This window comes from Hemibagrus wyckioides, linkage group LG24 (genome assembly GCF_019097595.1).
Source record: "Hemibagrus wyckioides isolate EC202008001 linkage group LG24, SWU_Hwy_1.0, whole genome shotgun sequence".
Classification (NCBI taxonomy): domain Eukaryota; kingdom Metazoa; phylum Chordata; class Actinopteri; order Siluriformes; family Bagridae; genus Hemibagrus; species Hemibagrus wyckioides.
The window spans coordinates 1,880,167-1,896,877 of record NC_080733.1 but is presented as its reverse complement, the minus strand read 5'-3'; the positions used below and the strand labels follow the sequence as shown (position 1 = coordinate 1,896,877).

At 40.8% G+C, this 16,711-nt stretch overlaps 2 protein-coding genes across 2 annotated transcripts; one reads left to right on the top strand and one right to left on the bottom strand.

Moving 5' to 3' along the window:
* Positions 1 to 6,075: 6,075 nt before the first annotated feature.
* Positions 6,076 to 11,271, top strand: LOC131345431 (cell adhesion molecule 4-like). Its single transcript, XM_058378315.1, has 6 exons — positions 6,076 to 6,295; positions 8,361 to 8,627; positions 8,716 to 9,048; positions 9,131 to 9,376; positions 9,654 to 9,706; positions 9,803 to 11,271. Exons 1-5 carry the CDS (start codon positions 6,247 to 6,249, stop codon positions 9,659 to 9,661), a joined length of 903 nt encoding a protein of 300 aa, XP_058234298.1. The 5' UTR covers positions 6,076 to 6,246; the 3' UTR covers positions 9,662 to 9,706; positions 9,803 to 11,271.
* Positions 11,272 to 11,699: 428 nt separating this feature from the next.
* LOC131345430 (uncharacterized) lies at positions 11,700 to 16,495 on the bottom strand. The gene is made up of 5 exons (XM_058378314.1): positions 16,337 to 16,495; positions 15,677 to 15,934; positions 15,123 to 15,443; positions 13,043 to 13,279; positions 11,700 to 12,736 (listed from the first exon to the last, which is right to left on the bottom strand). The coding sequence occupies exons 1-5, from the start codon at positions 16,392 to 16,394 to the stop codon at positions 12,552 to 12,554; spliced, it is 1,059 nt and encodes a 352-aa protein (XP_058234297.1). The 5' UTR covers positions 16,395 to 16,495; the 3' UTR covers positions 11,700 to 12,551.
* Positions 16,496 to 16,711: the final 216 nt, after the last annotated feature.

The window sequence follows — 16,711 nt, the reverse complement described above, 5'->3', positions numbered from 1 at the left end:
GGATTCGGGTCTGGAGAAAGTGCAGGTCACTCCATTTGAGGTACCCCAGCCTCCAGCAGCCGTTCCCTAATGATGTGACCTCGATGAGCTGGAGCATTGTCGTCCATGAAGATGAAATTAGGTCTGTGTTGTTCATGCAGGGGCACAATGACTGGATTAATGATGTTATTCAGGTAGTATTGGCTTGTCACTGTACCATTCACAAGATGTAGGGCAGTTCTGTATTGAGTAGACACACCTGCCCAGACTGTAACACCACCACAACAGTGGCTGAAGCATAGCGCTCTCCTTGACGTCTCCAACATCGTTGGCGGCCATCATTTCTGCTCAACATGAATCGACTTTCATGAGAGAACAGCACTGAGGCCCACTGGTCCCTCGTCCAGTGTAAATGCTCCCTGGCCCATGCTAGACGATGACTCCTGTTGCAGGTCGTCTAGCACGCAGACGGTTTCGAATGGTCTGATGTGACACTTGGGTTCCTCTCACCTCCCTTAAATATGCCTGGAGTTGAGTGGCATTCATCATCTGGTTCCGCAGGGCACTGTTCACAATGAAGCGGTCATCAACGTGGGTTGTGGCCGAAGGACGTCCACTTCTATGCCTTTCTGTGACTCTTCCAGTCTCTCTGTATCTCTGTCCCAACCTGCTGATGACACTGTGACACTCTAAGCTCAGTGGACACTTCCCTCTGAGAACATCCTGTTTGAAGCCTCACAATGGCGAGGTTCTGTTGATCAGTTGTTAGGTGTGGTCTTGGTCTCATGATGTCAAAATGTGAACAGCATGATGAAGAGGACTGTTTAAATACCAATTCTAACTGAATCAGAAAATTTATTGGTGGATTCATGGATCAAACACCAGTTGTGAATTTTGCCGTTAAGCACCTTGTTAGAGAACAGCAAGTTCTGCAAAAAGTACAGAAACACTGAACAGTTGGACATGTGCATTCAAAAGTGTAGAGAAGGTCAAATTAAGTTCACCTGGAAAGGTTATAGGTGCATCCTGAAATTTCACCTGAAAGCCAAATATCCTTAACTTTTTGTGAGTAGTGTATATAACAAATATAACCTAACAAATATATATATATATATATATATATATATATATATATATATATATACATATATATGTATAGTCATTTGAAAAAATTACGACACCCTATAAAATCCTGTGTGTTTTTTAACATATTTGGACATATAGATATTTAATATCAATTTTAACAATACTGGGAGATTCAAGTAATATAACTTACAATTAAAATTGAAGAAAAGTTTTTTAAAAAATTTCTGTACCATGTACTTTAAAAAAAAAAAAATTCTGGTGTAAAATAAATTAGGACATCCCGACATTTATTCCCACTTAAAATGGCTAAAATCACACACAGGTGTGTCACATCAGGTACACATGATTAGAATAATGTTACTCAGCTTTTTGAAGGAGGCTTGCCTTATTTAAACCTCAGACATTTAGTTTGGTGTGCTCCTGACTGTTGAAGTGAGTGAACACCATGGTGAGATCGAAAGAGCTCTCTGAGGCTTTCAGAAAGAAGATTGTTGATGCTTATGAGTCTGGAAAGGGATATAAAAAGAATTTATATAAAAGAATCTCAAAAGAATTTGTAATCAGCCATTCCATTGTCTAGAAAATAGTTTACAAGTGGAGGACATTCAAAACAACTGCCAACATGGACACCATTTGGACACCATAACGGGGCATGTTTGTCGTAAAACAAATACAGCATTTCAGCCATTGAACCTCATACCATCTATGAAACATGGAGGTGGAAGTGTTGTGGTTTGGGGATGCTTTGCTGCAGCAGGACCTGGCCAGATCACCATCATAGAATCTATTATGAACTCTACATTGGATCAGTAGGTGCTTGAGGAATATGTAAAAAAAAGTTTTTAAGCTAAAGCGGAGTTGAACCTTGCAACATGAAAATGACCCAAAACATCCCAGTAAATCCACCAAGAACTGGCTGAAAAATAAGAAATGGAGAATTCTGTAATGACCAAGTCAAAGCCCAGATCTAAATCCTACTGAGATCCTGTGGAGTGATTTGAAACAGACTGTGCATGCAAGAAACCCCCCAAACATCACAGCTGAAAGAATTCTGCGTTAAGGAGTGGAGAAAACTTTCTTTTGTCGATGTCAGAGACTGGTAGATGGCTACAAGAAGCGTCTCACTGAAGTTATTTCAGTCAACAGGACTAAAATGTGTGGAACAAAATGCATCACACAGCCTTTCGTCCATAGCACAGGGAGATGTGAACTGAGGGCATGAAGCCTTTATTATCGCCACACATACATAATAACACAGTGGAATTCTTTTCTTCACATATCCCAGCTGAGGAAGTTGGGGTCAGAGTGCAGGGGCAGCTCTGGAGCAGGGAGGGTTAAGGGCCTTGCTCAATTGCCCAACAGTGGAGCTGAAAAAAAATGTCTATAGATCCATCCAGACGTCGGGGGAAAAAAAGCTGAAAACGGAGACTGGACATGTCTACAAACATATTTAGACAGTGGTATGTGTTTTAGGTGTCATTGTCTTTAGCAATGGATAACATAATGAACCTAAATACCTCAACTCCTCAGTTAGTATTAAGAAAACTCTGGTTATGTGCCAGTTCTTTATTTATGTCATTATTAAACCTCTCCTCTCTCTTTTCTCTGAACAACAACAACATCATTCTTTATTAATAGAGTTTAGCACATTTTGAATCCAAAATCTTAAAGGGCTTTGCACACTTTGGTTACTAGTATTTTGAGTAATCATGTGTAAGGATTATTCTGTTCTTATCCTGAAAGAGGATCATGGCAGTGGAAATGCAAAAATTCTCTTACTGAAGACAGCCTGAAAGTTTTTTAAACAGCTTTTCATCGCGTCATGAAACTGTGATAGCACAAGGCTGAACAGACTACCAGGAACTGAGAACAATGCAAGCAAAAAACAAATACATTCAGAAATACAGAAAAACTAGATTAGGACTGGATCCATAAAACACACACACAAGTTAAAAACAGGAACTTAATAAGTTGACTAATCACTAAACACTGAGTAGGTCAGCAAATGACTCGTACAACTGAATTAAACTTTAACTCAATTATGCAGGGTTTTGCACTCTGGGGCTCTGGTAAGGAAGTATCCTAACTCTCTGTGACGCTAAGAAGTTTTCACAGATAGACCACAGAAGTGTAAAACAGAAAATGTCAGAGACACTGCCCTTATACTGTTCCTTCCTTTATATGAATGCATGTAATAAAAGATGCATGGTGTTTTATCTCAGCCCGCTTTGGAACCCTCTGTGGATAAGAATAGAAATAAGTTGAGGAAAACTGTAAACATTGAAGGGAAAGGGAAGGGAAACAGAATGCACAGGCTGGTGTTTATACAGTGTTCAGTGCAGAGGCTGGACTCAACTTGTCCTCTGTGAAGTCTGATAAACACTCCTCACTTCAAGCATGGAAAAAATTCTATTTTTTATCACATACTCATCTCATTGTTTGGATTTTTGTGACATTGTTAAATGATTGGCTTATCATTTAATTGACAGTTCAATCATATTTTTACAGACCAATTCTCACAAGCTACAAAGATGATCAGGAAGTGAAGTGAAATCTTGATGGAGTAAAAGTTAAGAAGGAAGTTAAGGAGTTCAGTCTGGGATCGTGGCTGGAGTTACTACAGTGACGCTGATGTTCAGCCAATGGTTGTAGGAGGCTAAAGGTCCTGAGAGATAGGAGCTGTGAGGTAAGAGGCTGCTGATCCCTTTTTGGCTTTGTAGGCAGACTTCAGTGTTCTGATGTTGTGCAGCAGACAGAAGCCAGGGGAGGGAGTGCAGCAATGGGGAGGTGTAGGAGAAGTTTGGATCATTTGCATAGATTGAATTACACTCAGAGGCAGACCTGCCTGGAGCGAGGAGTTCTGCAGAAAGAAAATGTCTGGGAAGCTTCGGTTTATCATATCATGTCCATATCCAGTCCTGCTGAAAGTACAGGAGCAGCAAGGCCAAGGCTTTTGTTTTTTTCTGTATACTCAAAAGATGAATATGTGACAACAGATTTAGAAAATCAGTTTTCATTTAGAGATTTACATTTAGATGTGTTCAATTTTTCCAATTTATTTGTACCAGTAAGTAAATTAAGGTAAATAACACTTAAAAGTGTGGTTGCATATCCTGTGCTTGCAATAACTGCATGAAAACCAGACTCACTAACCTCACCACACTGTTACACTCTGTGAGCTTTTCACAGGTTTGTACTGCAACTTGTTTCAGTTGTTGTGTGTTTTGTTGAGTTTGTTGAGGTGAAATGCTGCTTATCTGGTCTCATTCTGGTCTGAACTGTTCTGCTAATTGATTTGTCCAGTTTAAACCCTTCCACTTTTCCCCCTGGTCCTATGTCCTGTGTTGATTTGGCTCTGTGGTTTGGATCAGAGTGGCTGCATTTCTCTGTAAATGATCAGACAAAATGTTTCTGTAAACTGAATTCATTCTGCTGCTATAATCATGAACTCTGTCATCAGTGACGATTAGTGAGAATGTTCCAGAAGCAGTCATGCAAGTACATGTCATGACACTACCACCACCATGTTTCACAGATGAGCTCGTATAAAGAAATGAGCAAATCAAGACCTCCAAGCACTCCATCATATTGGTTCTAGTGCCTTTGTGTCTCATCTCTGTATTTCTTTGTGAATTTCAGTCAGTCCTTTTGACTCTTACTACTGATGAGTGGATTTCATCTTGTGGTGTGGTGTCTATATTTCCACTATTGAAGTCTTCTTTAAACAGTGGACTGTGAGACCTTCACCGCTGTTCTGTGGAGGTTGGTGGTGATGCCACTGACTGTTGTTTTGGGGTTTTTCTACACAGTTCTCACACTGTTCCTGTCATCAGCTGATGTTGTTTTCATTGGTTGACATGCTTCATGTCTGGTTGTTTCTTTCCAGAACATTCCAAATTGTTCCAACATGTTTGTTTGTGCAGCTTCAAAATGATTGATTATCTCTCATAGACAGCTCTCTGCTCTTCATGTAGGTTCATCCTTTTTCTTTTAACAGGTGAAACCCAGGACTCAAACTAAGAGACATTTCAGAGCTCTTAACTGTTTAAACAATCAGTAAAACAGGACACACCTAGGCAACAAGAAACGCATGTTAATCACACATTCTAATATTTTTGGTCACTTTATCAGTATTTTTTATTTTGAAAAATAGGTGGGTTCAAACAAAAAGGTGCCATGTTCCAGGTTGTTAAACACATCTAGATGTAAATATCAGCAAATGAAAGCTGAAATTCTGATCTATCGTCTCATCTCCAAGCTTATATATCTTCAGTGTGTAGCAGAAACAACAGAACAGGCCTTGCTGTTATGATACATTCAGAAGAGACCGTCCCACTGGTAGCTTCAACAAAAAAGGCCTCTGTTTGAACATGTTCCTGCCAAAAACCATTTGTGTTGGAGTGTTTGTGTAGAGTGTGTTGCCATAGCGACTTGGCTGTGCTAGGGCCATTTCGAAACGGTGCCAAATCACATTATCCCAGTTAATAAAGACGACATCATGTCAGAAAGAATCCAGTTTCATTATATAGATGGTGTACAAATAAAGTATTTGTAACTACTGTATTTTGTTTCCACAGAATGAGGTATTTCCTGTTCTGTTCATTTATACAGTCAGTCCAGTGAGTTTCATACAGATGGTATGCATTAAAGTTTACTGTAACAAGTCCAAGGGCACTGCTGCTGAAATGCTCTGTGTGTGTTGTTCTGCTGTGCTGAAGGACGAGTAACATGCCATGTGAAAGCAAAGTCATTAAATGTGTCATCAAATAATAATACGCTGCTCATATAGCTGGATGTACATGTATATTTAAGCGGATCATTATGTTCTTGATTGGAAACACAGTAAGAAACTATGAACAATAATCAGAACTTCCTCTTAACTACTGCCCCTGATTTGAATTCAAGGATTGCATGCTTCCCTCGAACCCGCTGCAACGTCATTAGAAGCGAGGAGGGGGTGCTTACAATGATTGTTTTCAGTATAAAGAAGGTTTGCTTTACTGGGGCCCCAGTCCCTTCTGGTCCCCCTTCAGTCGAACTATGGCATGGACAAGAGCAGCGAGGCAAAGCAGAGCTTTTGTTAGGAGTCACAGCTCAGTTTTTGGGTTGCCAGGCAGGATCGAGTCGCAATTCCTTTCACCTCTGCACCAGGACTGTGTAGATTTCAACTAAAACTCAACCATGCTGCAGAATATACTGAAATGTCTTGTTCTCTTCATCCTCCAAACAGGTACGTTAACACAGTTGGCAGTAAACTGAAGTAGAGTTGATCTTTAGTTTTACAAATGGATGAATGTGAACAGTGTTTTCTGAACATGAACATTCTTTATATTAGAACTAGATTTTTAAGATTTATTTCTAGTCTCATATGAAACAAGTAATCAAACAGAAAAGAATGTATTAGTTCACAATCCAACAAACAACATTACAAAACAAAATACTCTTACATATCATGTTAAAGTAAAGGAAGCAAGAAAAAAAACACTCAGCTGTGAGACTGTGGAAGGAGTTTTGTGTTTTTTTCTTCAGTGAACTAGATAGAGTCTCCTAGTGAACACCAGTAATTCAGTAAAATGAGGGTAGTGTGGTGATGAGTTTGATAAGTGCTCTGTATGGAGAACTCTATGGATATGTGCAGATGGTGGAGATATGGACCAGCTCCAAGATTGCCTTTCAAGAGCCTGACTGTGTTTATCACAAGATCCTGAGATCAGTTTTCACTCAAGCTCTCAGAAGTTGATGTCTGGAATGTAAAGAATGATCATGTGACCAGTGCGCTCTATCTCGGACTCTTTAATTCTATATCTGGAACTGACAGTGAAAAAAATGTTGGAGCCAAAGCTTTACGCTACTCAAATGAGTATTCAGATGTAGATATTATGTTTTTTCTCACTGCACTTAGACTTATAGTCGCTCTAAACCCTGCTTTTAACGTTTCACAGATGTAATTTAGAAGCGGGGTTAACACACCTTTTTACCCGGGGTTGAAACATAGTACAAATGTCCTAGATATTAGACAAAATCATCCCTACTGAGCAAGCCTGACACGACTGTGGCAAGTAAAAACTCCCTTAGATGGTACGAGGAAGAAACCTTGAGAGGAGCCAGACTCAGAATGGAACCCATCCTCATTTGGGTGACACAGAAGAGTGTGATTATAAATTATTATAAACACCGGAGAATGTGATTGTGAACAATGTCCTTTCTACAGTCATGCATAGTCATTTGCAGTTGTGTGATGCAGATAAAGCATATGTAGAATGTTGTGTGTATTAATTACGAGTTTGTTGTCGTCCTCAATGTCCACATACGGTTGGCATTGTTGCTTTGAATACCCAAATCCTCATGAAGCAGAATCCAACTGTAGCTGGTCCAGGGTTGGCCACTTCTCACTGAAGGTCTACTGGAACTGGCACAATCTCTAGATCCCTCAGGATGGGAAGAAAAAGGGAAACAAGTGGAATTAAGTTTTATTTGTACTCTTGCCTTTGTGCATCTCATGATACGATGCAACTCTGATGCGAGTGATAAGGTGCTATTTAAAGCCATTATTTATCCAGCCATTGGAGTCACTGAAGTCTTCTGGTGGTCCCACGGCCGGATCCCATGCTCTTATTGTTGCAGCCCGGATTCGATTCCCAGCTGCTGAAGGGTTTAATCTCAGTGCTGGTCACGAGCCAATATAAAATGGGAGGGGTGTGTCAGGAAGGGCATCCGGTGTAATACCTGTGCCAAAATCAAATATGCAAACCAGATTGTCCTCTGTGGTGACAACGAATGGGTGAAAGCTGAAAGATCAACAACAATGTTTATCTGGCTTTGCAAATATGCAAATAACAATGTTTATCTGGCTTTGCAAATATGCAAATAACAATGTTTATCTGGCTTTGCAAATATGCAAATAAGAAGAGGTTGCAGTAGGGTTTAGGAATGTAGAGTGTTAAGTTAAAATTCAGTGTTAATCCCGGGTAAAATAGGAGCAGTGTGAAACCTCTAACTACACAACCCAGGATACTGTGTAGGGGGTGTGTGGTTTATAATCACCACAGGAGCTATTTTACATGCGAGAAGCTCTTTAGTGGTGGAAAGACATAAGAATGCAACAAATGAAGAGGGTCCAAATGAGGCATCTTTCATGGAAACTGGTTACAATATCACTGGAATATAGAGAACTTGTTTCCCTCTAAAAAGCCGCCTCTCTGCCTGTAAAGTCTGCTCGTAGGTAGTATATGCATGAAAACTATTTCATATGTGCAGTACAGTAGATGTCTGTGACAATCTCACACTGTCCTCAGCATCAGGTGATGACTGCTCTTTGGAGATTTCTCCCTCGAGAGCAGTGGTGAGGTTTGGAGAAGCAGTGTCGGTCAGCTGCGTGGCGTCCCGGCCTGTGCGTGTGTTAGGATGGGAATCAGCCATCGGCGCGTCGTACACTCAGCGTGACCTCGCAGTCCAGTGGCAGGTGGACAGCTTGATCGACTGGATCGAGGAGCCAATCTGCTACGGGGTTTTCTTCACTGCACCCAGACAGTGTGAAGAGAAGCTCAACCTTGTTCTATACAGTATGACCAAACACCTTGAACATGTATTATTGCTTAGATTATGTGACTTTATCCATACGGAGTGACCATGTTACTTTTGATTTACCAGAAACTCCAGACAGCATCTCCATCAGCTTGGTGAACCACACCGGAGCCATGGTGGAAGGCAGAGAGTACCAGCTGCTGTGTGAGGTACAGAACATAGCACCAGTCCAGTATCTCACGCTACGGTGGTACCGAGGGCAGACTGAAGTTTACAATAACACCTTCTCCGAGCTGTCACCTGCCACCCCAGTCCAAGTGTCTTCCACCCTGCTGATCACGCCAAGCAAAGCGGAGGATGGAGCTCCGTACAGCTGTGAGGCAGCACTGGAACTGGGACTGGAAGGACCCCAGCCTCCTCCCAGAGTGAAATCAGAGCCTCTCAGCATTAATGTTCACTGTAAGAGCTTCACAGAAGCAAATGTCTACAGTATTGTTCTATGAGAACATATGTGAAAATGTTCATGATTATTTGTCCTCAGATCCTCCTGACTCATTCGACCCACAGCAGGAGGTTGTTGAGCTCGACGACGGTGATAAGATCACGCTGAACTGCTCAGTAGGAGGAAATCCGCCACCTCTGTACAGCTGGAGCTCACTTCACCTGCAGGAAACTGACGATAATCAGCCACTTTTCACAGCTTCTTCCTCAGGCACTTACACCTGTACTGCATACAATTTACTGGGCAAATCGAGCAAGCAGTTCATCATCAAGCTCAAATCCAAAGGTAAGAGGCTCAGGACACATACGATATTGTCACTTTACAACAGACTGGCTGAATTTTTTGTGCTGAAATGATTAGATATACTAATGTCACTGAATAATGTGTCAAATGATTTTTATACTGATTTTATTTATAGTGAAGCAGCAACTGTTGAGAAATTCTAAAAAATAACTAGATAAATGATGTGGATAATGTGACACACACACCACATGACCACTTCACAGCACACACTGATCAAGTGACTGATCACCTTTACAGCCAGGACTTTTCCTTTCTGCAGGTGTTTAGTTTCACTCGTCTTCCTGGTGTTTAAACTGGATGGATTTACAGATGGTATGTGTGTCTATGCCTTTTAAAGTCCTTACAGTATTCCAGTAGAATGACACTGTACTGTATCTGAGCTGCTCTCCTGACACTTCATCCTTTCAGGTGTGAAGACATCTGATGTCCAAACCTGCCAGAGCCTGCAATATAAATCTTCCATTATCCCCTGTGATTATCGCATCCTTGAATATTTCTAACATGCTGTGTAATGTCTATCATAGATGATTTAATGTCTCAACTTGTTTAACATTTTAAAACATATTTTTAAAATAAAATGAGCATATACACACCTGCTTTTATTCAGTGTATCTGCGGTAGAGCTGGCAGGAGTTATGGAAGATATGGCTTTCAATTTCCTGGATATTTTTTTGTGTGTAGTGAAGACACACACACACACACACAGGTATCAGACGGGCTGGTTGAGTTTTTCAGAAACTGCTGATCTTCTGCTAGGATTTTCACACACAACATTCTTTAGACATTCTCTAGAGTTTACTCAGAATGGTGTGAAAAACAAAAAAACATCCTGTGAGCAGATGCCTTGTTTATCAGATCATCTTAGCTGGAAAGGCTACAGTAACCCAAATAATCACTCAGAAGACTCAACACACCAAACCTTGAGGTGGATGAGCTACAACAGCAGAAGACCACATCAGGTTCCTCTCCTGTCAGCCAAGAACAAGAATCTGAGGCAGACTCTGGGCAGCTGAAGACTGAAATAAGACAAGGTGATTTTCTGATCTTCATCTGTGTCCAGATTTATTGTTTTTTCTGTTATAATCAGCTAAACTCTTCTCTTCTGTGAAGGTTTTCCACTAGATGTTGGAGTGTGTCTGTGGGGATTAGTGATCATTCAGCTACAAGAGCGTTAGTGAGATCAGACACTGATGTTGTAAGAGTGAGGGGGTCTGGGGTTCAGTCTGTGTTCCAGTTCATCCCAAAGGTATTCAGTGGGGTTGAGTCAGAGTCAGGGCTCAGTGCCGGACACTCCAGTTCTTCCACTCCAAACTTCTCAAACCATGTCTTCATGGAGCTCTGTGCTTTGTGTACAGGGGCATTGTCATGATGGAACAGGGTTCAAGTCTCTTAGTTCCAGTGAAGAGAAGCTGTAATGTTACACACAGCACACAGAGACACATCTAGACAATTGTATGTTTCAGTTTAAGGAAGAAGCATATCTGGGTGTGATGGTCAGGGGTGCACATACTTTTGGCCATGAAGTATTTTTTGGACATCTCTAGGATCAAAGCTTTAATCATATAATGATTCATTATTCTGTGGCTGGTGGAATATTGTGGAAAGCTTGTAGGTGTATATGTGTTCAAGGAACAGGGCTGAGTGAATGTTTTAATGAATTTCAGAGGAAGTGTGGGCTGAATGAGCTAATGTTTTATTTGAACCAATGTAATATTTAATGTTAAGTGCTATAGGATCTAGTAATGTTTTATACCACCAGCTCTGTTGAATTCTGACTGGTCAGAAGGTGTGGATTAATTTTCCATAACTGCAGCTCTGACTGTTGTGCAGCTTCATTTCAATTCACAGGTTTATACGAACACTAACATAATAATATTAATAAATGCCAAATATTGATGACAAAATGTCAGATGTGTTTGCAGCATGGACCATGTAGGTTTAGTGATACACACCTGTCATACGAATCATGTGGAGTTACATGTACCAGAACACACAGCATGTTAGAGCTCAGGGAAGTAGAGCACATGGCTTTACTGAGCAGAAATCCCTGTTAAGGGGGCGTATACTTTTGTTTTTTTCCTAGTTGGGGGTCAGAAATGATGAGTTATGACGTTGAATCGAATGCAGCACCAGTGACTCTTTTCTTTTTGGTTTTCTGACTTGGCCAAATGTAGGAGCACACGTCAACTGTATGGTTTGCACTTACAGAGTAATATATAATTATACAGTAATATTATCAGTAATATTATATTCCTCCCAGCTGTACAAACTAGAGTTCTCCGTCTTTTAATGTAGACCACTCAAGTAGATCACACAACACATTTATTAAGCACACACACACACTGTATACAGATTTATTTTTAGCAATGTTTAGGCAGTTGATGATGCTGAACATCTGAAAAGTAGTTTGTTTTAGAGAGAATCAAAAAATACAGACTCCATGTACCAAGCCAGCATAGACGTAGCAGGGAATCTTTATGGCTTTTTTCTTTTATTAGACAATTATTTGTGTATGAAACATGTCTCAACATACAGTATGTCCCCACTGTAAGGCCACATGCAAAAATAGGTCCTAAAAACATAAAACATTAATGCTGGTTTGTACCATCCAGTGTGTACAGATGGATGTCGCTTCGTTCCACTTCATTCACCTGGCTTGACAAGAGTTCTGATATTTAGTATAAAACACTGGCACTTTTCACCGTGTTTCGTTCCGCTTGTCTGCATTCAGTTCAACTCAAGCTATAGTTCATTAGACCAAAACCAATACTACAGTTCTTCAGGCTGTTCAGGGTGTTACCATGGCAACACTGGCTCAATCAGACTGAGCAGGAGCGGCCGTGCTGACTTTCACTACAGTGGCACTCCTACTCATTGTGAAAAATCCAAGCTGGAAGTGAAAGTGGAAGAGGGGAAATGCGTATGAAATGACTAGAACTAAAACAGAATAGAAATGGGAGTGAGTCTTCACAGCCAGATAAACCCCACAGTGTCACAATGTCAGGGTTTCTCTCTTTTGTCAATCATGGCACATTAAAACAAACCAAAAGAAATCTTGATCTCTTCATCAATGGTTGCTGCACCAGAATCAGAACCAGAAATAAAATCACATTAAAAACACTGTGACCCTCACCCATGAACACGACAGAAATTAAACTCAAATAGCAGCTGAAACCAACTCTTGACCTTCCTCTTTCTGAGCTGATGGAGAAGGTGCCGTGCTGTGGTTAGCAGACCCTCCAGTGGCAGTTTTCCTAAATTTGAACCAGTAACCTGCAATCAGCAGTACAGCTAAAAGCAGTCCGGGTACCAAAACAGCTATCAGAGTGGTGTAGTTATGATCTGTGAGAGAATAAAGGTAGAAAAACCTTAGGTGTAATTTTACCTTTAGCAGTAAATTTGACAAATAAGAAATAATTAATTAGAATTTGTTAACATTAAGTTTTTTAAAAGTTATAATCAATACATCATTCATCTAATTATAAAGATTGTCTGATATATCAGATATAGAAATATAAATCTCAAGACATTTATTAAGTGTTTCAACTAAAGAGAAAGATTTATATTATGATATGTATATAATAAAATAAATAAATGGAATGAACATTAAATGAGAATTTTTTGAAATAAGAAATCTTTAATACTCACTTTTAGATTTGATAATGAACAGTTTCTTTGCTTTGCCATAGGCGTTTGAAGCAGTGCATGTGTAGTTTCCTGGATAAGAAACAGACAATGAGGATAACTTAACTTCCTTTTTTCCTTCCAGATGTAGTCCCTCCCAGGTGTAAACAGAAGGAGGGTTTGCTGTGTCAGTACAGTTTAACATAATGTTCCCATCTCCTGCTTCTATGATCTCTGTGTCATTAGAGAACATTGGCTTGTCTGAAAGAAGACAAAAAGACAAGGCTTGTCAGAGTGAATCATCAGCACAAAAAATAAGGATCTAAGCAATGAGCAACAAAATTCTAACAGAAAGTTATATCAAGTGATAGGTCATGGTGCTTAGAGACACAGCAGTGCATTAAACCGTGTTAGACCTAAGGCTAGTAGCATGAGCATCAGAAATAACAGTTAAAATAGCATTCAGTACAAGGTCAACTTTTCTCAGCAACCAACCAACATGTTTCAGAAGTAGAAAGGACACATCCTGTGTTCTCACACTTTTGCTGACTTCCTCAAAATGACAAGTTAGCTTTCGACATACACTATATTGCCAAAAGTATTCGCTCACCTGCCTTGACTCGCATATGAACTTAAGTGACATCCCATTCCTAATCCATAGGGTTCAATATGACGTCGGTCCACCCTTTGCAGCTATAACAGCTTCAAATCTTCTGGGAAGACTGTCCACAAGGTTTAGGAGTGTGTTTATGGGAATTTTTGACCATTCTTCCAGAAGCACATTTGTGAGGTCACACACTGATGTTGGACGAGAAGGCCTGGCTCTCAGTCTCCGCTCTAATTCATCCCAAAGGTGTTCTATCGGGTTGAGGTCAGGACTCTGTGCAGGCCAGTCAAGTTCATCCACACCAGACTCTGTCATCCATGTCTTTATGGACCTTGCTTTGGTCACTGGTGCACAGTCATGTTGGAAGAGGAAGGGGCCAGCTCCAAACTGTTCCCACAAAGTTGGGAGCATGGAATTGTCCAAAATGTCTTGGTATGCTGAAGCATTCAGAGTTCCTTTCACTGGAACTAAGGGGCCAAGCCCAGCTCCTGAAAAACAACCCCACACCATAATCCCCCCTCCACCAAACTTTACACTTGGCACAATGCAGTCAGACAAGTACCGTTCTCCTGGCAACCGCCAAACCCAGACTCGTCCATCAGATTGCCAGATGGAGAAGCGCGATTGGTCACTCCAGAAAACGCGTCTCCACTGCTCTAGAGTCCAGTGGCGGCGTGCTTTACACCACTGCATCCGACGCTTTGCATTGCACTTGGTGATGTATGGCTTGGATGCAGCTGCTCGGCCATGGAAACCCATTCCATGAAGCTCTCTGCGCACTGTTCTTGAGCTCATCTGAAGGCCACATGAAGTTTGGAGGTCTGTAGCGATTGACTCTGCAGAAAGTTGGCGACCTCTTCGCACTATGCGCCTCAGCATCCGCTGACCCCGCTCCGTCAGTTTACGTGGCCTACCACTTCGTGGCTGAGTTGCTGTCGTTCCCAAACACTTCCACGTTCTTATAATACAGCTGACAGTTGACTGTGGAATATTTAGGAGTGAGGAAATTTCACGACTGGATTTGTTGCACAGGTGGCATCCCATCACAGTTCCACGCTGGAATTCACTGAGCTCCTGAGAGCGACCCATTCTTTCACAAATGTTTGTAAAAACAGTCTGCATGCCTAGGTGCTTGATTTTATACACCTGTGGCCATGGAAGTCATTGGAACACCTGATTCTGATTATTTGGATGGGTGAGCGAATACTTTTGGCAATATAGTGTATCTGTGTTGCCTGAAGCACATGTGACTAATGCTGTACATAAGCACTGATTACTAGCTACCAAATAGACTTCATGGAAATGAACCACACAAAGGATGATCATTCATATTCAGTCACAAATGACTCCAAGTAACCTGGACTCAGCTGTGAACTATTTGCTGAAACAATATTTTATCATCACTGAAACTGCATGTGCTAAACTTGGAGCTAATAATTTAGTCTGTGTCTATGGTGATATAATGTACAGTCTGAATAACAGAATATTGTAACTTACAGTATACTTTAATATGGATAGGATCTGATGTCATTGTAGGAGGAGGCTGTGGTCCATCTGGTCCCAGTTCCAGCTTTGCCTCACACCAGTACTTGGCTCTATCATCTTCTCTGCTGGGCTTGATCATGAGTTCACTAGATACGTTCACTGGAGTGATGGTGGATTCATTAAAGGAGAAACTCTTCACAGGAGACTGTTGTTTGTACCACGTGACTTTAAGGTACTGAACAGGAGCAACATTTTGAACATCACATTGAAGATAACGGCGTTCGTCCTCGATTACAGGCGGAAGACTGTTAATGGACAATGTGTCTGGAAGCTCTGTGGAGTAGAAAGATATCTTAGTACAAAACAACTACAGTAAACAAAGCCGTCCATTCAACTGGTAGCCATTTTGGAGCCATTATTTGGAAAAACAGTCCCTTTATAATGATAGCATGTGGAACACTAGATAGAGCAGACACTTTTATATTTCATGCCATAACATATACAGTTTTAGGAGCAAAATCAGGCAACAATGCAAAAGAGAGACAACTGAAAAAGCAGTGACTTACTGTAAACAGTAATCTGGAGTTTCTTTACTGATTGTTTCCTGGCCAAGTTAATAAAGCACTCTGGCTTTATATCCCACACTGTAAGGCTCTGCACTGTCCAGGTGAGGAAATGGACATTTTGTACCATATCTATTGATCCCTCTGTGGCTTCCCAGCCCATTCCTTGATGGTTGTGAGGAGTGGTGCAGTTAGCTGAGGCTTTAGCTCCATATTCCACCACCAGTCTTGAGGGTGTGATCACCAAGTCTTCATCAGCAGCTGGAACACAGTGAAGAACACATATGGTTTGGATTGCAGAATGATTGTCTGGATCATTATGGACAAGTTTATTCAACAATTAAATAACCAGCAGATTTAATGACTGAGAGTAATTAAGATCATTTAGTGTGAAATAATCATACACAGTTAGTTCCAGAATTATTGGCACCCTTGTTAAAGATCAGTAAAACCGTGTATGAGGGGAAAAAAACTTATTTGTCTGAATCTCACTCTGAAAATATGAGACATGAACCTTTAACTGAAGTTCGTTTATCATAAGAGCCTTTAACAAACCCACGCTTTACCACGGTCCACAATCCACTATATACAGTAAACAGCAGGCCAGATTACAGTGTAAATGCCTTACAGAGTTCAGAAGAAATGAAAGATCTCAGATCCTACCTGTGAGAATAAAACACGCTGAGAGACACACTATCCGAAAGAAGCCGAGAGTTACCATGACGGAAAGCTGTGTATGAAATGCGCTCCCTGAAACAAATCGAAACGACTCGGTCGGGTGTGTTCAGTCCAATGACACTATATTCTGCTATGGTGTTTAAGGGACCGTCCAAAAAATCCCGCCCAATGAGAAAACGTTAGCCATGTCCGACTGTCTAACAGACATTAATTCAAGTGTCTTTTTATTTTTCAACATACAAAATCGTTTAAAACACACATTTCTACATTGGAAAGGTTGCATTAGGCACATAATGTGATTTAATACTAATACTTGAATACATGAATACGGCACGGTGTTTCACTTTCCCTTTTGTTGAA